Below are 24578 nucleotides of genomic sequence, written 5' to 3'. Positions count from 1 at the left end.
TTTTATTTTTTGTAACTTAGCTTTTTTTATTTTTTGTAACTTAGCTTTTTTTATTTTTTGTACTTTTAGTTAGTTTATTTAATTGTATTTAATTGTAGTTATTTGTAGGTAATTTATTTAATTAATTTAATGATAGTGTAGTGTTAGGTTCAATTGTAACTTAGGTTAGGATTTATTTTACAGGTAATTTTGTATTTCTTTTAGCTAGCTAGTTATTAAATAGTTAATAACTATTTAATAGCTATTCTAACTAGCTAAAATAAATACAAAGTTACCTGTAAAATAAATATAAATCCTAAAATAGCTACAATGTAATTATTAATTGTAGCTAGCTTAGGGTTTATTTTACAGGTAAGTATTTAGTTTTAAATAGGAATAATTTATTAAAGTATAGTGTAGTGTTAGGTGTAATTGTAACTTAGGTTAGTATTTATTTTACAGGTAAATTTCTCTTTATTTTAACTAGATAGCTATTAAATAGTTAATAACTATTTAATAGCTATTGTACCTAGTTAAAATAAATTGAAAGTTGCCTGTAAAATAAAAATAAATCCTAAGATAGCTACAATATAATTATTATTTATATTGTAGCTATATTAGGGTTTATTTTAAAGGTAAGTATTTAGTTTTAAATAGGAATAATTAATTTAATAAGAGTTAAATTTATTTAGATGTATTTAATTAATATTTAAGTTAGTGGGGTGTTAGGGTTAGTGTTAGACTTAGGTTTAGGGGTTAATAATTATATTACAGTGGCGGCAGTGTAGGGGGGGCAGGATAGGGGTTAATACATTTATTATAGGTGGCGACGGTGTAGGGGGGGGCAGATTAGGGGTTAATAAGTTTAATATAGGTTGCGGCGGGGTCCGGGAGCGGCGGTTTAGGGGTTAAACTATTTATTTAGGTGCGGCGGGGTCCGGGATCCGCAGGATAGAGGTTAATAACTTTATTATAGGTGGCGGTGGTATAGGGGGGGCAGGATAGGGGTTACTAGGTATAATGTAGGTGGCGGCGGTGTCCGGGAGCGGCGGTTTAGGGGTTAATACATTTATAAGAGTTGCAGCGGGGTCTAGGAGCGGCGGTTTAGGGGTTAATAACTTTATTTAGTCGCGGGGGGCTCCGGGGGCGCCGGTATAGGGGGTAGAACAGTGTAGTTAGTATGGGTGCTTAGTGACAGCTTGTCAATAAAGCTGTCAAAAAGCCGAAGAGCAGCGAGATCGGATGAGTGATAACTATCACAGTCCGCTGCTCATCGCCCCGTACTTGGTGCGCGGCTTTTTGACAGCTTTTTTGATAACTTTGGCGAACGTATTCAGGTCCGCGGCGGCAATGGTAGGCGAGCTTAGGCGGGCGTATTGGGCCGGCGAAGGCAGGTAAAGTAGACGCGTTGATAACTAGAGGCCTAAATCTCCTTTCCTCCAACCTTAAATTGTGACCTCTTGTCTGAAACAATTTTCTTGGAATAAACAGAGCTTCTGCCATCTCTGTATATGGGCCTTGAATATATTTATATAAAGTAATCATGTCACCTCTCAAGCACCTTTTTTCTAAAGAAAACAGACCCAGTTTGGCTAGCCTCTCCTCATAGGTTAAATTCTCCAGTCCACTTATTAGCTTTGTGGCCCTTCTCTGAACTTTTTCTAGTTCTGCAATATCTTTTTTTGTGATTGGTCCCCAGAACTGCACTGCATACTCAAGGTGAGGTCTTTCCAGGGCTTTGTATAGTGACAAAATTATTCTTTACTCCCTTGAATCAATGCCTCTTTTAATACATGCTAGTATCTTATTAGCCTTTAAAGCCGCTGCCCTGCATTGTGCACCCATCTTTAGCTTGTTATCTAATACTACTCCCAAATCCCTTTCCTCCTTTGTTTGGCTAAGTCTTGTGCCATTTAAAAAATATGTTGCCTGCTTATTTTTACTTCCAAAATGTAGAACCTTGCATTTTCCCGTATTAAATCTTATTTTCAATTTACTTGCCCATACTTCTAATTTTTGCAGATCCCTTTGTAACAAAAGTTCATCCTGCTCTGACCTAATGACCTTACTTAACTTAGTATCATCTGCAAAAATAGAGATGTCGCTATTTAATCATTGCTCCAAGTCATTTATAAAAATATTAAAAAGAACAGGGCCCAGTACTGATCCCTGGGGGACTCCACTTATTACCTTTGTCCAATCTGAGTATGATCCATTTACTACTACTTGTTGCTCCCTATCTTTTATCCAGTTATTTATTCATGAGCTAACATTTTCAGCTATTCTCAGTCCCTTAATTTTGTGCATTAATCTTTCATGTGGCACTGTATCAAATGCCTTTGCAAAATCTAAGTATATCACATCAGCATATTCCCCTTTATCTATATTTTTACTTACTTCCTCGTAGAATCTACTTATATTAGTTTGACATGATCTATTTCTCCTAAAACCATGCTGATTAGAACTCATAATCTTGTTTACATGAATATGCTCGTTAATATAATCCCTTAAAATCCCTTCAAATATCTTCCCCACTATTGATGTCAGACTAACTGGTCTATAGCGGCAGATTAGGGGTTAATAACTTTATTATAGTGTTTGAGATGCAGGAGGGCCTTGGTTTAGGGGTTAATAGGTAGTTTATGGGTTTTAGTGTACTTTGTAACATTTTAGTTATGAGTTTTGTTTAACAGTTTTGTTGCACAAAACTCATAACTACTGCTCTCAGATAGCGGAACGGATCGTGTCGGTATAGGCTGGAATGCAAGCATTTTAGCCTCACTGCACAACCTGTAATATCGGCACTATGGAAATCCCACGCAAAAACGTAATTATTTTTAATGCGGCACTGACGTTGCGTTACATGCTAAAATTCTTGTGGTACAGCTATACTGTGAGGGTTTTACCTGTTTTGTTTGCCATGTGCTGCTGGCAGCCATTTTACTCACCTCTCTTGCAGACTATGGTGCATTGTGGGGGATGCTGCTCATTTCCTGCACTTCCTTTTATGGCCAGACTGGTGTGCATCATCCATGTGAGACAGGATGCAGTCTCAGAATTGTGATGTCATCACTTATTATATAAAGGGCCTCTGTTCAGTATGCTTTGTCTTTACGTTGTATCAGACCTGTTTGTGAGAACTCCTGTGTATTTCCTAGCTGCCTGACGTCCCTCCTGGTTCCTGATCCCTGGCTTGTTCCTGACTCTGCTGTTTTCCTTTTTCCTGATTCCGGCTCGTCTGACTACTCGCTTTGGCTCCTGACTCGGCTCGTCTGACTATTCGCTTTGGCTCCTGACTCGGCTTGTCTGACTACCAGCTCTGGTATTTGATTCCTGGCTTGTTATTTGACTTGTGGACTTTTTATTATTTTTTGCTTTTAATAAAGGTGTGATTATTTTTGCACTTCTCGTCTCAGTCTGATTCCTGGCACCCTGACATATACTGACAAGACTCGTAATGGCTGCATTACGGTTTTTATGCTGAAATGGCCATTTTTTTCAACGTTAAAACCGTAACGCAAAACTCGTAATCTAGTTGGCAGACAGACTGAAAAAGAGACAGACAGACAGATAGATACCAGATAGATATGTAGATAACAGATAGATAGATGATATATAGATAGATATATGATAGATAGATAATAGATAGACAGATATTAAATAGTATTTGCTATTATTTATTTGTCCTCACTATTATTATTATTATTTGTCATCAGTAGCTATTTATGACTTTATATGTGTAATATAGCTGACTAGTCCTAAAGCCCGTTCACATGGGCCATTTTTTGCAGAACAGCGGTCCCACCCTTTGCGCTCTCTCCCTCCCCCTCTCTTTTGCTCTCTCACTCTCCCCCCTCTCTTTTGCTCTCTCTCTCCTCCTCTCTTTTGAGCTCTCTCTCCCCCCTCTCTTTTGATCTCTCTCTCTCCCCCCTCTCTTTTGCGCTCTCTCTCTCTCCCCCCTCTCTTTTGTGCTCTCTCTCCCCCTCTCTTTTGCGCTCTCTCTCTCCCCCATCTCTTTTGTGCTCTCTCTCTCCCTCATCTCTTTTACGTTCTCTCTCCTCCATCTCTTTTGCGCTCTCTCCCCCCTCTCTCTTTCCCCTCTCTTTTGCTCTCTCTTTCTCCCCCTCTCTTTTGCGCTCTCTCCCCCTCTCTTTTGCAATCTCTCCCCCCTCTCTTCGCGCTCTCTCCCCCCTCTCTTCGCACTCTCTCCCCCCTCTCTTTTGCTCTCTCTCTCTCCCCCATCTCTTTTGCGCTCTCTCTCCCACTCTCTTTTGAGCTCTCTCTCCCCCATCTCTTTTGCACTCTCTCTCCCCCTCCCTTTTGAGCTCTCTCTCTCCCCCCCTCTCTCTCTCCCTCCCCTCTCTCTCTCCCCCTCCTCTCTCTCTCTCCCCCCCTCTCCTCTCTCTCTCCCCTCCTCTCTCTCACCTTCTCTCTCTCTCTTCCCTCCTCTCTCTCTCTCTCTCCCTCTCTCTCTCTCTCTCTCTCTCTCTCTCCCCCCTCTCTTTTGTGCTCTCTCTCTCTCCCCCTCTTTTGCTCTCTCTCTCCCCCTTCTCTTTTGTGCTCTCTCTCCCCCCTCTCTTTTGCGCTCTCTCTCTCCCACTCTCTTGTGCACTCTCTCCCCCCTCTCTTTTGCGCTCTCTCCCCCCTCTCTTTTGCTCTCTTTCTCTCTCCCCCCTCTTTTGCTCTCTCTCTCTCCCCCCTCTCTTTTGCGCTCTCTCTCCCCCCTCTCTTTGCGCTCTCTCCCCCCTCTCTTTTGCTCTCTCTCCCCCATCTCTTTTGCACTCTCTCTCCCCGTCTCTCTTGAGCTCTCTCTCTCCCCATCTCTTCTGTGCTCTCTCTCCCCCTCTCTTTTCAGCTCTCTCTCTCCCCACTCTCTCTCCCCCCCCTCTCTCTCTCCCCCCTCTCTCTCTCTCTCTCCTCTCTCTCTCCCCCCCTCTCCTCTCTCTCTCCCCCTCTCCTCTCTCTCTCCCCCCTCCTCTCTCTCTCCCCCCCTCTTCTCTCTCTCTCCCCTCCTCTCTCTCCCCCTCTCTCTCCCCTCTCCTCTCTCTCTCTCTCTCTCTCTCTCTCCCCTCCTCTCCTGTCTCTCTCTCCCCTCCTCTCTCTCTATCTATCTCTCCGCCCTTTCTATCTCCCTCCCCTCTCTATGTCACTACTGCATCTGGCAACGCCCCCTTCACGCCCGGCCAGGCCCCCTTCAGGCCATTCACGCCCGGCCACGCCCCCTTAATGCCGACCACGCCCCCTGCACATGCCCAGTCACGCCCACTTCTGCCGCAGATGGATCAGCTAGGGAGTAGAACTCAAAGGCCAGGTGTGTTTGTCCTCGTGCTGTCTCTACTGTGCATGACAGCTTCGGACAAACACACTTGGCCCTTTATATTATAGGATAAAAAAAGAATGAGTTTAGGTTATATATTCTGATTAAATATACATTTTAAAGATAAACTCTGTAGCTTTAGACGCTGCATGCAAGGACAACTAGGGAAATAATACACTATATATAATATTCAATTTACTTGACATTGTACTTACACTCCGTTCAGCTCCACAGAATCTAAACTTGGGATATGTGAGAAACGTGACATTAGTTGTTTCTCCTCTTTCAATAATACTTGTACATTTACTGTCATTTAGATATATTACTGATGTGTCAAAACCCATCCTCTCCAGAGGACACTTGCTAAAAGATAGCTTGATTTTGTTTAAATCACATTCTAGTGAGAGATACCCTGAAATAACAAAGAGATGAATGACAATGAGATATTACCAATCTCTATTAAAGCTGTTGAACTATGTTTTAAAAACTTGTATTTGTTTTCACTGAAAATGATTGGTTAACGGAACCTTACTTTCCAAATTGCTTGCTCCTCCTCCATTTCTGACAGCTGATTCGTTTTTACACTGACATTCTGAGACTCCATTAAGATTTTTACATTCTTCATCAAGAGAACAGTCCACATCAGAACAACTGAAATTAGATTCTAAGAAGAAATGTACTTTCATTAATACAATGAGTTGCTAAATCATTTACTTATGACTGCTATTTCTATGAGCAGAATTACTTACCCATGCAATAAGCCAAATTACATGCTGGTGTTCCCTTAAATTTGTAAACATAATATCCACCCGGACAAGCTTTTAATGAGAGAGCAGATGACCAATAACAGCAGTTCCCATTCCTGTTTGCACACGCTGTATGACTGACAATACCTTCCTCTATGGTAGGATGTTTGCCATTAAGCCACATTGGACAGGCTGCCCCACAGCTAAACATTGGGACACAGTATTCAGGAATTTGTTGATCATTTTCTCCCTTAAATCTATACCAGCCTTGAAGATTATTATCACAGTGATACAAGCCAACTGAGTTGTAATATTCTTCAGTCTTTATGTTATTTGTACTGCGCCATGGTTCATCTAGCACAATATTGTCAGTACATGGATCACTGCAGGTGTATGATCCAATGACTTTAGTGCAATCATTATTTTTATCACATGGCATCCCTTGCTCACATTCATTGATTTCACAATAACTTCCATTTCCAAAATATCCATATGGGCAGCTACAGCGGTGCCAGCCATATAAGTTTATGCAAACAGCCAGAGGATGACAGTCATTAAGATCCGCACGTGAGCACTCATTAATGTCCTCACAGCGCCCTTCTGGTGCATTTGTAAATCCAGATACACAGGAACAGTTGTAAGAGCCAATAGAGTTGACACAATACAAAGGATAACGACATTGATGGGTAAAGTAATCATTACACTCATTTATATCGTAACAAAATGCACCATCTCCTGCAAATCCTTCTTTACAAGTGCACTGCTGGTAACCTCCAAACTCCTCACATGATGCATTTGGGTCACATTCAGAAACAGAGCAATTTCCTGTAAGTGATAAAAGTAATAAGCTAATATTCAGCACAATTACTGTTTTATTACTGGGGTTATTTTATATTTAATTATTCTTACCTTTTATATCAAAATCTGTAAAAGGAATTGAACATAATGAGTTATTTTTGTATAATAAATGCAAATAAAAAATACTTATATCTTAGTAATTTAGTATTCTTGAAGCAGTGTTTTGCTTATAAGTCTCTTAGGAGAAAAATCAATAAAATGTTAGTAAAAAAAAAAGAGAACTATATCAGCTTTAAAATGATCATATTAAAATATTACTTCATTGGATTAGCATATTATATTTGACTGCTTTATTTTTTTAAAAACTTGTTTTTTTTTTAATTATAACTGGTCTAGCACTTACCACTGAATCCCAATATATTTACTGAAATGTTTCCATAGTAAATTAAATCTAGAAACCAGGTTCCAAAATGAAGAGACTTCACCAGATAAGAATGACCAGAAGCGTATGACTGGGTTTTCTCAAAATGAACATTGTTTCCTAAAAATAAATAATGTGTTAGATATGGACTGTATAAGCATGTGCAGAAACTATTAAAGGGACAGTCTACTTGAAAATGTTTAATTGTTTAAACAGATAGATAATCCCTTTATTACCAATTCCCCAGTCTTGCATAACCAACACAGTTATATTAATATATGCTTTACCTCTGTGATTATCTTGTATCTAAGCCTCTGCAGGCTGCCCCCTTATTTCAGTTATTTTGACAGACTTGCATTTTAAAGGACCAGTCAACACATTAGATTTGCATAATCAACAAATGCAAGATAACAAGACAATGCAATAGCACTTAGTCTGAACTTCAAATTAGTAGTAGATTTTTTTATAACAAATTTCAAAGTTATTTATATTTCCACTCCCCTTGTACCATGTGATAGCAATCAGCCAATTACAAATGCATATATGTATAGTCTGTGAATTTATGTTGCATATAAAATACAGATGGACTAAGCCACCACTAAAATGAAATGCTTTAAAAAGTTGTCAGATTGAAGTAGACACACCAGCTCCTCTCAACAGATGGTACAGTGATAAATCTGTACCGATTGAAAACCAACACTAGTGATTATTACTATAAAGCTGTTCTTATATAGACTTTTAAGGGTGTCCCCAGCCGTAGCTAATGGGTGACTTTTTACACTGAATCAAGCGGGAACTCAAAATGATAGAGGTTACACAGGGTTTGTAATTGCTCAAAAAACGGTGGCCTCATTAATAAACAATAATCACTTACCCAGAGGTAAGGAGTATTAAAGGGGTATTGAGCAATGCTACTGAGTCTATAAAAATAACAGAACCAAATATACACTACTGTGCCAATATGTGTATTATAAAATAAACAGTAGATTATCATATAGACTCTAAAAGGGTATTATAAACCGTATTTAAGCTGTGGCTGGTCGTTAACCAGTTAGTTAAAATGATACAAGCAAAAGCAAAGTAGGTGAGAGACCCCACAACAATTGGCAATCAACCAGAAACAAATGGTTACGTACCTAAAATCCCAATTGCATTGACCAAAGCTAACAGTAAATACCCCATTCACCCAAGTCTATGTTAGAACAGTGCCTTAAAGGCCAACAACTAAGCTAGAGGGGAGCAAGGAGAGAGGAGCAGTGCGAACACCTGGTACGCGTTTCGCAACTGCTTTTTCAGAGACTTGCACTTTAGCCAATCAGAGCTGATTTATAAATATCTTCACGGGAGTGAGCACAATGTTATCTATATAACACAAATGAACTATAACTGTGTAGTTGTGAAAAACTGTCAATATGCACTGAGATAAGAGGAGGCCTTTAAGGGCTTAGAATTTGGCATATGGGCCTACCTAGGTTTAACTTTCAACAAAGAATTCCAAGTGAACAAAGCAAATTTGATGATAAAAGTAAATTGGAAAGTTGTTTAAAATTGCATGGTATATGACAAGGTGTTGGACTGGGAAAGGCTCAAAGGTGTATATATATGTATGTATGTGCATGTGTGTGTACATATGTATGTCTATGTATGTATGACATATACACATATGAATGTATGTGTGCACGTACATATGTACACACACAAAAACATATAAACATACACATGTACAAATACACACACACACACAGGAGAGTTAGTTTAAAAGAAATACAGTAAACTTTGTATTTAGTGGGTGAAAACAAACAAACACACCTTGCAGTAAGAATTCAGCAACAGTTCTGAGTAAAACTGAACATAATCCACAAGAGGGCAGCAAAAACAGAGAGTCAAGTCAAAAACAGGTATAGACAGATATCACAATAGAACACTGCAATTACATAGTTGCTGATAATCGCTATTATGAGTCAGGTTTAAAAGTAATTAGGATTTTTCTACTGCTACTAATGAAAGCTTTATTATTTTAACTAATTCTTGAATTGTGTGCAATGTATAAATATATATATATATATATATATATATATATATATATAATATAGTTATTAGAAAGACATGTAAATACATTACTAGTATGTTTATTTTTGTAAATATAAATAAAAATACTGTTTACTTTCATCTTTTTGTCCATTTTTGTCTGATGTATTATACTTTAATGTAATATAAAAATGATTTCAAAGTGTACATTCCATCTATAAAATGGTACAGGTTTAATATGTCTTTTTACCCTACAATAATTGTTTCTTTGCTAACGTTTTTGTACACAACATAAGAGGACAGAAGCGCCGCATGGCCCAATATTGTTTGACAAAAATATTAACAGATATCAGTGTAATGACACACTCACATTTGGTGAGACACCCCTAGTGGTGTAGAAGAGGTGGCCTGGGATCATATACAGTCACCCAGCAGACTGACCTCCAATGGTTAATCAGCAATCTGTATATGGTATAAACAGATACAATATGGCCTAGTATTGTATGCACAAATGAAGGAGTATGTGGTAATATAGGTACTCACATTTGGTGTTGCACCTCCCTTGGTGCACTAGAGGCAAACTGGGATCAAACAGTCACCCAGTAGACTGATACCCGGTAAGGCAGGAACTCCCAGCAATCCAGAAGGATGGACAGATGTGTAATAAGAAGGTGTGGCAGCAAGTGGTAAGTATAATCAAAACTTACTTTATTAAAATATATAAAATACTAACAACGCGTTTCTCATCCAACCATGGATGTTTTTGTACACGTTGCGCCCCATCTTTGGGCCTTACCATCTACGGGTGTTAGATATACTGGGGCATATGGAGCTTGATGCCCCGTGTTTCTGGTGAGCCTGCATTCTCGCCAGAAACAGCAGTTATGAAGCAGCGGTCACAAAGACCGCTGCTCCATAACCTGTCCGCCTGCTCTGAGCAGGCGGACACACATCGCCGGAAATCAACCCGATCGAGTACGATCAGGTTGATTGACACCCCCTGCTGGCGGCCCATTGGCCGCGAGTCTGCAGGGGGCGGTGTTGCACCAGCAGCTCTTGTGAGCTGCTGGTGCAATGCTGAATACGGCGAGCGTATTGCTCGCCGTATTCAGCGATGTCTGTCGGACCTGATCCGCTTTGTCGGATCAGGTCCGACAGACATTGATAACTAAAGGCCACTGTATTTTTCATCAAAGTTGAACAGCGGTTAACGAATAATTTGTGCAGAATATGCTTAGTGCAAATTATTGTTTGCACTAGCGCTGCAGAATCTGTTGGCGCTCTACAAATAACCAATAATAATAATTGTTTGTAGATTTTCCTTGATGTCAATGGGAGATGCTTATACTAAACCAGGCCTACGACTTACATTGCATTAGGCACAAGGTTGCAGCACCTCAATGTTTTTAAAATTAGAGTTTAACATGGCTGACATCTTTCTGTTGTTTTCATTACAAGTGGGCGCCTACAGCCCACGCTAAATCAGACACAGGGGTGCCCTATAAATTGTAAGGCCTCCATATTCCAAAAATTGTCATGTTTGTCACTGTGTACAAGTGTAGCCTTACAGAAAAACACACACTGCTCACGTTTATCTGATGTTTCCAGTGGATGCAACAGGCCTACTATCCACCTTGCTTCATGAGTAGGTGGACTTAACACAGTGCCAACCCTCATATTCCAAAAATATCTTAAGGCTGTAATATATTTATTTTCTAGTGAAACATTAAAGTTGCTAGTTGACATTGATAAATAACATCATTTAGTTCAGTGACATTACACAGAAAAGGTATATTGAGAAACACAGGTGGAAGCAGCAGCTACCACATATAAAACCACCACTCCTTTATAGCCATCAGCCTCTAGCAGCATGAGTGGGAATAAGTGCATCCAAACTCTAAAGAAGAGGTTATCTATGAAGCATCCAACAAAGAACAAAAGTGGTGCTACCCGAAGAATATTGCATATTTCAAATTCAAATAAAATTTCTGCTGGCAAAAGTAAAAACATCAAAAGCAGTACGGACAGAGTCCCTTAAACTGGCACTTTTTTCCCAAATGCCAGGGCATCCTGTTCAATTTCTCTTGTAGAACATCTTCCACTATCTATCCAAAGTATCAACTACCACTAGCATTACAAGCAGCAATACCAACGGAGAGCAGAGGGAGTGCTGATGAAGCTTTCATATCACATAAGTCACCTGGGTAGAGAGTAAGCTATTAGCCAACCATGGAGAAATTTAGGACATTTCATATAGGTATTTCCAATCAGATTTATAAAAAAAAATTGCAAACCTGATTGGACAGCTGATCACTGTTGGAGGCGCTTCCTTCTTGGTGTTAAAAGACCTTTAATAAAACATGTACATGTTCTAGACCCTCACTACCATTTACCCTTTCACACTAACATAGTACTATTCCTCTACCATTCCTGTGCAAATATGGTAAAGGTAGGCTTAACAAAGGCTGCAAGGCAAAGTGTCTATTTCTCTTCTGATATCTGGAGTGGCCTTAATCAGCAGCATGTGTTGCGATACCAGTGCTGCTTAAGAACATCATCAACAACTTGGTTACTATTCATTCATGTAACACAAGATGATGGGCATGTGCCACACCGCTGACAATATTTACGTACAAGCACCCAACTGGAAATGTGGACGTTGGTTAGTGGCACACATTCATTTTATTGTAAAAAAGGACAGGCTGATGAGCATTATCAAGTGGTGAAAAAAATATTTCAGGGCACTTTCAAAACATTTTTAAGGCAAAATATATGAGCTGAGGCACCATTTCTGGCAAGTGTGGTGACAAGGTGGAACTTCACATTGGAAATGTTATAGTGGTTGCTAGAGAGGCCATTCAATTCATGGCACAGAACATTACGCTGGCCTGACATTTAGGAGACAAATAGGCGTTGATAGGGAGGTGTTGCAGTAAAAAGTAAACCATTCCAATATGTCACAGAAAATCTGAACCAAGCCACTTCCATCCAAGCCCAGTTTATCTCTCTATTTTCTCTCATCATCAGTAAAATTGATTATTTCCTTGAGAATATGGGGATTCCCTACAACACATTTCTATACAATGAGGTAGAGGGGTAGATTTAACAAGCAGCTGATGCTGCAATCTACCCCCAATGTTTCCAGATTGCTGGAAATAATAGTTAAGAAGCAGAGGTCATAAGACCACTGCTCCTTAACTTGTCCGCCACCTCTGAGGTATACGATCGGGATGATTGAAACCCCCTATTACGATCAGGATGATTGAAACCCCCAATCAGATTGAGCTTGCATTCTATTGGCTGATCGGAACAGCCAATAGAATGCAAGCTCAATCTGATTGGCTGATTGGATCAGCCAATCGGATTGAACTTGATTCTGATTGGCTGATTCCATCAGCCAATCAGAATATTCCTAACTTAATTCCGATTGGCTGATAGAATCCTATCAGCCAATCGGAATTCGAGGGACGCCATCTTGGATGACGTCATTTAAAGGAACCGTCATTCGTCGTCTAGTCGTCGGAGAAGAAGGATGGATCCGCGATGGAGGTCTTCAAGATGGAGCCGGTCCTCATCGGATGAAGATAGAAGATGCCGCTTTGAAGAAGATGGTTGCCGGTCTGGATCTACTCTTCTTCCCGGATAGGATGAAGACTTTCGACCCTCTTCTGGACTTCTTCAGCCGTCGGATGATGGATGTCTAGCCCCCGCTTGGGCTTGGATGAAGATTTTGGAGCCAGGACGGATCGGTGATACCTGGTTAGGTGAAGATAAGGTAGGAAGATCTTCAGGGGCTTAGTGTTAGGTTTATTTAAGGGGGGTTTGGGTTAGATTAGGGGTATGTGGGTGGTGGGTTGTAATGTTGGGGGGGGGGTATTGTATGTGTTTTTTTACAGGCAAAAGAGCTGAATTTCTTGGGGCATGCCCCGCAAAGGGCCCTGTTCAGGGCTGGTAAGGTAAAAGAGCTTTGAACTTTTGTAATTTAGAATAGGGTAGGGCATTTTTTTATTTTGGGGGGCTTTGTTATTTTATTAGGGGGCTTAGAGTAGATGTAATTAGTTTTAAATTGTTTTAATATTTTTCTAATGTTTGTAGATATTTTTTTATTTTTTGTACTTTAGTTAGTTTATTTAATTTTATTTATTTGTAGATATTGTATTTAATTCATTTATTGATAGTGTAGTGTTAGGTTTAATTGTAGGTAATTGTGGGTATTTTATTTAATTTATTTATTGATAGTGTAGTGTTAGGTTTAATTGTAACTTAGGTTAGGATTTATTTTACAGGTAATTTTGTAATTATTTTAACTATTTTAGCTATTAAATAGTTCTTAACTATTTAATAGCTATTGTACCTGGTTAAAATAAATACAAAGTTACCTGTAAAATAAATATAAATCCTAAAATAGCTATAATATAATTATAATTTATATTGTAGCTATATTAGGATTTATTTTACAGGTAAGTATTTAGCTTTAAATAGGAATAGTTTATTTAATAAGAGTTAATTAATTTCATTGGATTAAAATTATATTTAATTTAGGGGGGTGTTAGTGTTAGGGTTAGACTTAGCTTTAGGGGTTAATACATTTATTAGAATAGCGGTGAGCTCCAGTCGGCAGATTAGGGGTTAATGTTTGAAGTTAGGTGTTGGCGATGTTAGGGAGGGCAGATTAGGGGTTAATACTATTTATTATAGGGTTAGTGAGGCGGATTAGGGGTTAATAACTTTATTATAATAGCGGTGCGGTCCGCTCGGCAGATTAGGAGTTAATAAGTGTAGGCAGGTGGAGGCGACGTTGAGGGGGGCAGATTAGGGGTTAATAAATATAATATAGGGGTCGGCGGTGTTAGGGGCAGCAGATTAGGGGTACATAGCTATAATCTAGGTGGCGGCTCTTTGCGGTCGGCAGATTAGGGGTTAATTATTGTAGGTAGCTGGCGGCGACGTTGTGGGGGGCAGGTTAGGGGTTAATAAATATAATATAGGGGTCGGCGGTGTTAGGGGCAGCAGATTAGGGGTACATAAGTATAACGTAGGTGGCGGTCGGCAGATTAGGGGTTAAAAAAATTAAATCGAGTGTCGGCGATGTGGGGGGGGCCTCGGTTTAGGGGTACATAGGTAGTTTATGGGTGTTAGTGTACTTTAGAGCACAGTAGTTAAGAGCTTTATGAACCGGCGTTAGCCCAGAAAGCTCTTAACTACTGACTTTTTTCTGCGGCTGGAGTTTTGTCGTTAGAATTCTAACGCTCACTTCAGCCACGACTCTAAATACCGGAGTTAGAAAGATCCCATTGAAAAGATAGGATACGCAATTGACGTAAGGGGATCTGCGGTATGGAAAAGTCGCGGCTGAAAAGTGAGCGTTAGACCCTTTTTTGACTGACTCCAAATACCGGCGGTAGCCTAAAACCAGCGTTAGGAGCCTCTAACGCTGGTTTTCACTGCTACCGCCAAACTCCAAATCTAGGCCTTAGTAAATAAGCAGGAAGTAAGCAATGAGTATTAACAGGAAGTATAAGCTGATTATACAGTAGGAAGTCATTATCAGTCAATGAGCATTAGTAGGACGTACATAACTGGTAATACATTATCAGTTTCAATTTAAAAATTTTCATAAAAACAAAACGTTTAGATGCTACCTTTTCATATGGATGGCAAAAACATTTTAAGTGCAAAATCCCTTTACATGGACATGAAACCCAATATTTTTCATTCATGATTCAGATAGAAAATACAATTTTAAACATTACAATTTACTTCTATTGTCTAATTTGATTTATTATTTAGGTGTCTACTGAGCCTATTTAAATATGCTTTTCAACAAAGGATATCAAGAGAATGAAGCAAATTAGATAATAGAAGTAAATTGGAAAGTTGTTTAAAATTGCATGTTCTTTCTAAATCATGAAATTAAAAAAATCTGATTTCATGTCCCTTTAAATTGCAGTTACACAAACATTTGAAAACAATCAAACAGTTACACAAACATTTGAAATAAATCCGGAGTAATGTACTCACCCTTAGCATCTGTAAGATTGAGCTTAGCATCAGCATTAGTGGTAATAAATATGTATGATAAAGATGCTGGAACATCAAACTGTTGTCTATGTTTCCCAGATATATTCACATTCACTTTCAGTAAACGTATAGACGAATTAACTGGTTTAGCAAGAAACAAATCTAAACCAGTAATAGCCTGAATAACATAAAGCAGAGAAGGTTGTTAGTGAGTAATTCTGCTCTAATTAAAAACAATTTTAATATATTTATCTATCTGACTTTCTATGAGTTCTGAAATAGGGCAATGCTCCTACTAGGGATGAGCGAATGTTTCTAAAAATTTGAAATTTAAAACAAATATTTATACATTCATTCATTCGAATCGAATTGCGAATGTTTATATAACATTCTAAAATTATGCTTTTAAATTTTCAAATGTTTAGCTATGTATTTTATATCACATTTTATTTTGAAATGTAATATTCGAATTCGAATGTGACATTCAAATTTGAATGTAACATTCAAATTCAAAATAGTATTTCCAGTCTAATACTGTTTTTTAAATGTAATATTCGAATTCGAATGTGACATTCGAATTTGAATGTAACATTCAAATTCAAAATAGTATTTCTAGTCTACAACTGTGTTGTATAAATGTAATATTCAAATTCGAATGTCACATTTGAATTCGAAATTAGCATTCAAATTCGAAATAGTATTTCTAGTCTAATACTGTGTTTTATAAATGTAATATTCAAATTCGGATTTGAATTAACCAAACTGAACAACGATCTACTCCTTCCAGTGTAGGTAAAACAAAAAACATTATTCAGTACATTTACAACATATGCGAAAGCTTCAGTTCAAGTCCAGGCTATGATTATGGCTTTACAGCCAAAACACGTAAGCCAGAGTGCTGCTCCCGCTTTGAACTTGTACTGAAGCTTTCACATATGTTTAAAATGTACTGAATACAGTTTTTTGTTTTACCCACACTAGAAGGAGTGGATCATTGTTCAGTTTGGTTAGATCTTTTATCCAGTTGATCCTATACTTTCCAACAGTGGACCGTCTACTCCGCTTAACTCCTCCCCCAACACTGACGTCACCCGGAGCGCCTGTGAGTGTCGTACACAGAGAAACTAAGATGCTGAGATAGGTGAGAGGGAGACAAGTCGATCGTGGATCGCAGACCATCAGGATATGGAGCCCCTCTACACCGTAGTGCTCAAGGAGCTAACACAGACGTCAGGCATCCGGATTTGGGTTAGCAGATACTGAGTGTACTTGCTTTGTTTTATGGGGAGTGAGTGTTAGAGTGATACTGGGGCACTTTTGGAGTATTAAAAAGTGTGGACATTGGCTTAACTGAACCCCTCTATTTATTGTTATTATTATTATTATTATTATCAGGTATTTGTAGAGTGCCAACAGGTTCTGCAGCGCTATGAACATGGGTGGTATATAAAAAACAATTACAGGGATCAAATGGGTGAAGGGTCCTGCCGAGAGTTGCACTGTTGTAATTGGCTCTTATGAAGGTGGACTACAAACAGCTGGGCTCATAGGCTTAAATACTATGGGGTTTAAGGAGATAGCAGTGGCGATAGGAAGGTTAGTGTAGGTTGTAAGCATCCCTGAATAGTAGAGTCTTTAGGGAGCACTTGAAGCTTTTAAAACTACGGGAGAGTCTTGTGGAGCAAGGCAGAGAGTTCCATAAGATGGGAGCCAGACTTGAGAAATCTTGTAGATGGGAATGTGAGGAGGTAACAAGAGAGGAGGAGAGTAGGAGATCATGAGCAGAGGTCTGAGATGTAGGGGGAGCAATGCAATTGAGGGCTTTGTGTGTCAGAGTTAGAATTTTGTGTTTAAACCTGGAGGCAAGAGGAAGCCAGTGAAGGGATTGGCAGAGAGGTGCGGCTGATGAAAAGCGATGTACAAGGAAGATGAGCCTGGCAAAGGCATTCATTATGGATTGTTAAGGAGCTAGGCAGCAGCTAGGGAGACCAGAAAGGATAGAGTTGCAGTAGTCGAGGCGGGAAAGGATGAGAGAGTGGATTAAAATATTTTTTGTGCCTTGTGTAAGAAAATGTCTAATTTTAGCAATGTTTTTAATGTGGAAGCGGCAGGCTTTAGCCAAGGACTGAATGTGAGGAGTGAAAGAAAGATCTGAGTCAAGTGTGACCCCAAGACATCGGGCATGTGAGGTTGGGGTAATGATGGAGTTGTCAACAGTTATAGAGACATGGGGGGTGGAGATTTTTGAAGAAGGGGGAAAATAAGGAGCTCAGTTTTGGAGAGATTTAGCTTGAGGTAGTGAGAGGACATCCAAGATGAGATATGAGAGAGACAGTTAGTGACACGGGTTAGCAAGGAAGGAGATAATTCTGGTGCAGAGAGGTTGATTTGTGTATCATCGGCATACAAATGATAATGAAACCCGTGGGACTTTTTTAAGGAACCTAGTGAGGACATGTAGATTGAGAAGAGAAGGGGACCGAGGACAGAGCCTTGCGATACCCCAACAGAAAGAGGTAACAGGGCAGAGGATACCCCAGAGAAGGCTACACTAAAGGTATGGTTAGACAGATAGGAAGAGAACCAAGAGAGAGCTGTTTCACAGATGCTGAAGGATTGGAGGGTATAGAGCAAAAGAGGGTGGTTGACAGTATCAAAGACTGCAGACAGATCAAGGAGGATAAGTAGAGAGAAGTGGCCTTTTGATTTTGCTGTAAGTAGGTCATTGGTAACCTTAACAATTGCTGTCTCTGTTGAGTGAAGGGGGCGAAATCCAGATTGCAGTGGGTCTAGGAGGGAGTTTAATGTAAGGAAATGGGATAGACGTGCATATACTAGCTTTTCAAGAAAAAAACTTCATCCTCTGTAACAGGGGAAAAAGAGCTAAATTTATGGCTATGTGGGTTTTTGATGATTGTGAGCTTTTGAGGGGGTGGGAGACCGGTAGTATGATGAGAGCTGATTTCAGTTCTGATGGAGTTGATTTTGTTATTGAAGTAGCTGGCAAAATCTTGGGCTGAGAGAGAAGTTGTGGTGGGAGGTGGGGGTGGGCGGAGAAGAGTATTGAATGTGGAGAACAGACGTTTTGGGTTTGAAGAAAGAGTAGAGATAAGAGTAGAGAAGTAGTGTTGCTTATATAGATTGAGGGCAGAATAGTAAGAATTCAAGATGAACTTATAGTGAAGAAAGTCAGCAGAACTCCGAGATTTCCTCCATTGTCGCTCAGCAGTACGGGAACATCTGCGTAGGTACCGTGTCAGAGGAGTATGCCAGGGCTGAGGATGAGTGTATGCTTTCCGAGCTATGGTAGGTGGGGCCAGGTTATCAAGGACTGATGTAAGGGTGGAGTTATAGTGGAAGATGGATTAATCAGGACAGGAAAAGGAGGGGATGGGAGATAGAAGAGGTTCGAGAGAGCTAGCGAGCTGTTGATCACTACTACTTATTCGGATTTGAATGTCACATTCGAATTCAAAATAGTATTTCTAGTCTACAACTGTGTTGTATAAATGTAATATTCGAATTTGAATGTGACATTCAAATTCAAATTTCACATTCAAATTCTAAAGGGACATCCGAAAACTGTAAATAACATTGAATAATAGAAATTTTCAGAATATTTATTCTTATCAACATTCGATTATGTAAATTAAATTTCTACAATAACATTCGTTCTAACATTCAAATTCGAATATAAACACATTCGCCCATCCCTAGCTCCTACACATTTATAACATTGATTATGAAATCAGGTGAGAAAGGTAAAATTTAAGTAAACAATGGAAAATGTTAACGGCTAGATTGCGTGTTTTTGTCGGTAATGGTGTGCGGTGCTAACAAGCCTTTTTTTCCTACCGCTCACTTAAGACAACGCTGGTATTACGAGTTTTCTTCAAGCCGGCGTTAGCCTCAGAAAAGTGAGCGTTGAGCAAAATTTAGCTCCACATCTCACCTCAATACCAGAGTTGCTTACGGTAGCGGTAAGCTGGCTGAACGTGCTCGTGCACGATTTCCCCATAGGAAACAATGTGGCTGAGCTGGCTGAAAAAACGCCGCCACCTACATTATCCCTATGAACCCCTAATCTTACACTTATTAACCCCTAATCTGCCACCCCCGACATTGTCGCCACCTGCATAATATTATTAACCCCTAACCTCCCCCCCAACGTCGCCACCACTATATTAAATTTATTAACCCCTAAATCTAATCCTAACCCTAACACCCCTAACTTCAATATTATTTAAATACATCTAAATAAATTTACCATAATTACATAAATTATTCCTATTTAAAACTAAATACTTACCTATAAAATAAGCCCTAAGCTAGCTACAATATAACTAATAGTTACATTGTAGCCATTTTAGGGTTTATTTTTATTTTACAGGCAAGTATGTATTTTTTTTTTTAACTAGGTACAATAGTTATTAAATAGTTATTAACTATTTAATAGCTACCTAGTTAAAATAAGTACAAATTTACCTGTAAAATAAACCCTAACCTAAGTTACAATTACACCTAACACTACACTATAATTAAATTAATTACCTAAACTACCTACAATTAATTACAATTAAATTAAATAAACTAAATTACGAAAAAAACAAACACTAAATTACAGAAAGGAAGTTACAATTTTTTAAACTAAGTACACCTTATCTAATCCCCCTATTAAAATAAAAAAGCCCCCCCCCCCAAAAAAAAGGGCTTTTTGCGGGGCATTGCCTCAAAGTAATCAGCTCTTTAACCTGTAAAAAAAAATACAACACTCCCCCAACATTAAAACCCACCACCCACACACCCAACCCTACTCTAAAACCCACCCAATCCCCCCATTAATAAAACCTAACACTTACCCCTTGAAGATCACCCTACCTTGAGCCGTCTTCACCCAGCCGGGCACAAGTCGACCTCCAGACCGGCAGAAGTCTTCATCCGATCTGGCCAGAAGAGGACATCCAGACCGGCAGAAGTCTTCATCCAGGCGGCATCTTTTATCTTCTTCCATCCGGAACGGAGCGGGTCCATCTTGAAGACATCAGACGCGGAATCCAAGAAGGCGTCCCTTCAATTCCGATTTTCCAATCGGAATTAAGGTAGGAAAAATCCTATTGGCTGATGCAATCAACCAATAGGATTGATCTCGCATTCTATTGGCTGTTCTAATCAGCCAATAGAATGCAAGATCAATCCTATTGGCTGATTGGATTGGATTGAACTTCAATCCTATTGGCTGATTGCATCAGCCAATAGGATTTTTCCTACCTTAATTCCGATTGGCTGATAGGATTCTATCAGCCAATCGGAATTCAAGGGACGCCATCTTGGATGACGTCATTTAAAGGAACCTTCATTTAGTGTTAGGACGTCGTTTGAAGAGGATGGCTCCACGTCGGCTGGATTGTATGTCTCTCTGTATGTAATATGTATGTATATATTTGTATGTCTCTCTGGTACAAGCAGTTGTGATCCTCAAACACCTTTGCGACCCAAAGCAAGCTGACTTTCCTTCTGGAACCCTGCCGGTCTTGTGTGATGACATCACACTAGCTCTCAACACTATGTCCCAATTTTCTCGGCTATACGAGTAGTTTAAATGAATTGCTCCTGTTTTAATCCCCAAGAGTTAATGGTCCCTGCACTTCAGTGCTAGTAGTACACAGGAATAGTCAGCATTTTCACCATAAACCTGCTTGTAACTGGTGTACTTTGCCTATAGCCTCTTCTCCAAGAATATATTATCACTTTTTGGAAAAGATTCCACTGACATAACCTTTTACACGTTTCACCCATTATATAGAAAGCACTATATATATAGAGTATACTTCTGAATTTTAAATGTTGTTTATTTTTAACAGACATTTGTCTGGAAATTAAATACATTTTCTTGTGGGCATTTAGAGGATTGGATTGTGTGTATGAGTTTAGTATGAATACTAGTGATATATCCATTTTTTTTTATATATTATCATATTTGCTGGCCAAATAGTGACATCAAATATACCATAATGGGCCTAGATCAATAACTTTGGTTGTCTAATATATATATATTTAGCTTTCATAGGTAAATCAAGAAAACAAAGTGAAAGTGAAAGCAAAAATGCTTCAAAATTCTTCAAAATTTGTCTCTGAAATTCCTGGTAGAAAAGGGGTTAAAGGGGTTAAAGGGACATAAAACACACATTTTTCTTTCATGATTCAGACAGAGCATTCCCTTTTAAACAATTACTATTTTCTAATTTGCTTCCTTCTATTTGTATCCTTTATTTAAAATCATACCTCTGTAGACTTAGGAGCAGCAATGCTGAGAGCTAGCAAATTGCACACATATGCCTCTTGTTATTGACTCACCCAGTGTGTTCATCTAGCTCCCAGTAGTGCATTTCTACACCTTTAACAAAGGATTATAAGAGAATGAAGCAAATTTGATATTAAAAATAAAATGGAAAGGTGTTAAAAATTGTATGCTCTATCTGAATCATGAAAGAAAACCTTGGCTTTTATGTCCATTTAATGGCTATCGATAATTCTAGGCTTGTGCAAACATGGATATTTATTTTGTTTTCGTGACTAAATATCCAAACAAAATGCATAAACATATTTAAAGGAAAGGAACAAATACAAACGGAATTCATTAGTATGCATTCTTTTCCTTTAAATTAGCCTTAAATAGTTAAATACTTACCTGTATAGCTCTGATGAGCCTCACTCATACTGACACTTCTTCACAGAGCCCCGGGACATGCTAATAGGAGGCTTAGCGCAGTGAAGTCTGCCCTAAAGGAGGAGGTCCTTTAGCAGAGGCTCTAAGATCCAAGCATGGCTCGGGGCTCTGTGCAGATCAGTCAACATTACCCTACTGTCATCACAAAACACCCTCAACACTCAGTGTCTATATAAACGCCCTACACATCTTAGCAGGATGGACATATTTCTATAGTCTCTTCAGAACACGAACATAGACAAATGGTGTTTTATTATATACTAGTCCTAAAGCCTGTGTACACGGGCCAATTTTTTAGGTACCGCGGTTCCAACCCTTGCTCCCTCTCTCTCCCCCATCTCTTTTGCGCTCTCTCTCTCTCCCCCCCTCTCTTTTGAGTTCTCTCTCTCCCCCTTATTTTGCACTCTCCCCAATCTTTTGCTCTCTCTCTCTCCCCTTTTTTGCTCTCTCTCTCCCCTCTTGTGCTCTCTCTCCCCCCTCTTTTGCTCTCTCTCTCCCACCTCTTTTGCTCTCTCCCCTCTTTTACTCGCTCTCTCTCTTCCCCCCCTCATATGCTCTCTCCCCCCTCTTGCTCTCTCTCGCCCTCTTTTGCTCTCTCTCTCCCCTATTTTGCTCTCTCCCCCCTCTTTTGCTCTCTCTCTTCCCCCCTCTTTTGCTCTCTCTCTCCCCCCTCTTTTGCTCTCTCTCTCCCCATTTTTTTGCGCTCTCTCTCTCTCCCCCCTCTCTTTTGCTCTCTCTCCCCCTCTCTTTTGCTCTCTCTCCCCCTCTCTTTTGCTCTCTCTTCCCCTCTCTTTTGCTCTCTCTGCCCCTCTCTTTTGCTCTCTCTTCCCCTCTTTTGCACTCTCTCTTCCCCTCTTTTGCGCTCTCTCCCCCTTCTCTTTTGCGCTCTCTCCCCCTCTCTTTTGCACTCTCTCTCCCCCTCTTTTGTGCACTCTCTCTCCCCCCTCTCTTTTAAACTCTCTCTCCCCCTCCTCTCTTTTGAGCTCTCTCTCCCCCCCTCTCTTTTGAGCTCTCTCTCCCCCCCTCTCTTTTGAGCTCTCTCTCTCCCCCCACTCTTTTGCGCTCTCTCCCCCCTCTTTTTTGTGCTCTCTCCGCCCTCTTTTTTGCGCTCTCTCCCCCTCTTTTTTGCGCTCTCTCCCCTCTCTTTTGTGCTTTCTCCCCCTTGCGCTCTCTCCCCCTCTTTTTTGCGCTCTCTCCCCCTCTCTTTTGTGCTCTCTCCCCCTCTCTTTTGCGCTCTCTCTCTCCCTCTTTTGCTCTCTCTCTCCCTCTTTTGCACTCTGTCTCCCCCTTCTCTTTTGTGCTCTCTCCCCCCTCTTTTGCACTCTCTTTTAAACTTTCCCCCCTCTCTTTTGCACTCTCTCTCCCCCCTCTCTTTTGCGCTCTCTCTCCCCCTCTCTTTTGAGCTCTCTCCCCCTCTTTTGTGCGCTCCCTCTCCCCCTCTCTTGCGCTCTCTCCCCTCTCTTTTGCGCTCTCTCTCTCCCTCTTTTGCGCTCTCTCTCCCACCTCTCTTTTAAGCTCTCTCTCCCCCCTCTCTTTTGAGCTCTCTCTCTCCCCCCTCTCTTTTGAGCTCTCTCTCCCCCCTCTCTCTCCCCCTCTTTCTCTCCCACTCTTTTGCGCTCTCTCTCACTCTTTTGCTCTTCCCCCCTCTTCTGCTCGCTTTCTTTCCTTCCTTCCTCTGTTTTGTTCTCTCCCACCGGCCACGCCCCTCCCGTGTGCTCCCGCGAGGCCACGCCCCCTCACCACGCCCACCGGTCACGCCCCCTCATCACACCCGCTGGCCACGCCCCCTCATCATGCCTGCCAAGCCCGCCAGCCACGCCCCCATCACGGCACGCCCGACGCCGGTCACGCCCCCACCAGGCAGCTTCCGCAGTGCGCACTACTCTGCAGCTGAAGGCCAGGTATGTTTGTCACGTGCAGTCTCTACTGCGCATGACTGCATCTGACAAACATACTTGGCCAATTATTATATAGGATTATTCTTCATATTTGATTGTTAATCTTACTCACACTGTCATGATTGTTCATAACAGTACTGCTGTTATTAAAATTATGTTTTTAAATGAGATCGCTTAGTCTCGCCTTTCATGGTTAACTATTGTAATCAGTTTCTATCCGCACTGCTAACCCATCTAAATGCACTTTTTAGGTTGCAACGATGGGCAGACTGTGCACTATTTTTCTATCCCTATATGATCGCTTTCACAAGGATCATTTTGAACAAGATTTATTTCTAATGTTAAAGGTCAGTTTAATTTTGGTGTGATCTGTAAACAAAATAGTGACTATGAGTTTTTATGCAAAAACACTTATAATATCTTTTTTTTTTTTTTTACAGGATTTTAACTTCTTTTAAACTGTAATTCGTGATCCTTCTGCCTTGCTGCTTTGTATTTTTCTAAGAGAGTCTTAAAGGGACATTAAACACTTTGAGATGGTATTATAAAATGATAAATTGTATATATAAAACAACTCTGCAATGTACTTTCATTATTTATTTTGTCCTCTTTGCCTGTAATTCCATTCTGAAATTGTGAGCTT

At 40.0% G+C, this 24578-nt stretch overlaps 1 protein-coding gene across 1 annotated transcript in view; it reads right to left on the bottom strand.

Annotated features, from left to right (window-relative positions):
- The window catches only part of LOC128641725 (uncharacterized), a 392787-nt gene that overhangs the window by 169160 nt on the left and 199049 nt on the right, over positions 1-24578 (bottom strand). The window contains exons 22-27 of the mRNA XM_053694250.1: positions 15311-15488; positions 7244-7381; positions 6952-6966; positions 6046-6867; positions 5829-5960; positions 5512-5708 (exon numbers count right to left, since the gene is read on the bottom strand). Coding sequence (XP_053550225.1) covers positions 5512-5708; positions 5829-5960; positions 6046-6867; positions 6952-6966; positions 7244-7381; positions 15311-15488 — 1482 coding nt within the window. The remainder of the gene's footprint in view (positions 1-5511; positions 5709-5828; positions 5961-6045; positions 6868-6951; positions 6967-7243; positions 7382-15310; positions 15489-24578) is intronic.

This window comes from Bombina bombina, chromosome 11 (genome assembly GCF_027579735.1).
Source record: "Bombina bombina isolate aBomBom1 chromosome 11, aBomBom1.pri, whole genome shotgun sequence".
NCBI classification, from domain to species: Eukaryota; Metazoa; Chordata; class Amphibia; order Anura; family Bombinatoridae; genus Bombina; species Bombina bombina.
This window is presented reverse-complemented; position numbering and strand designations above follow the sequence as displayed.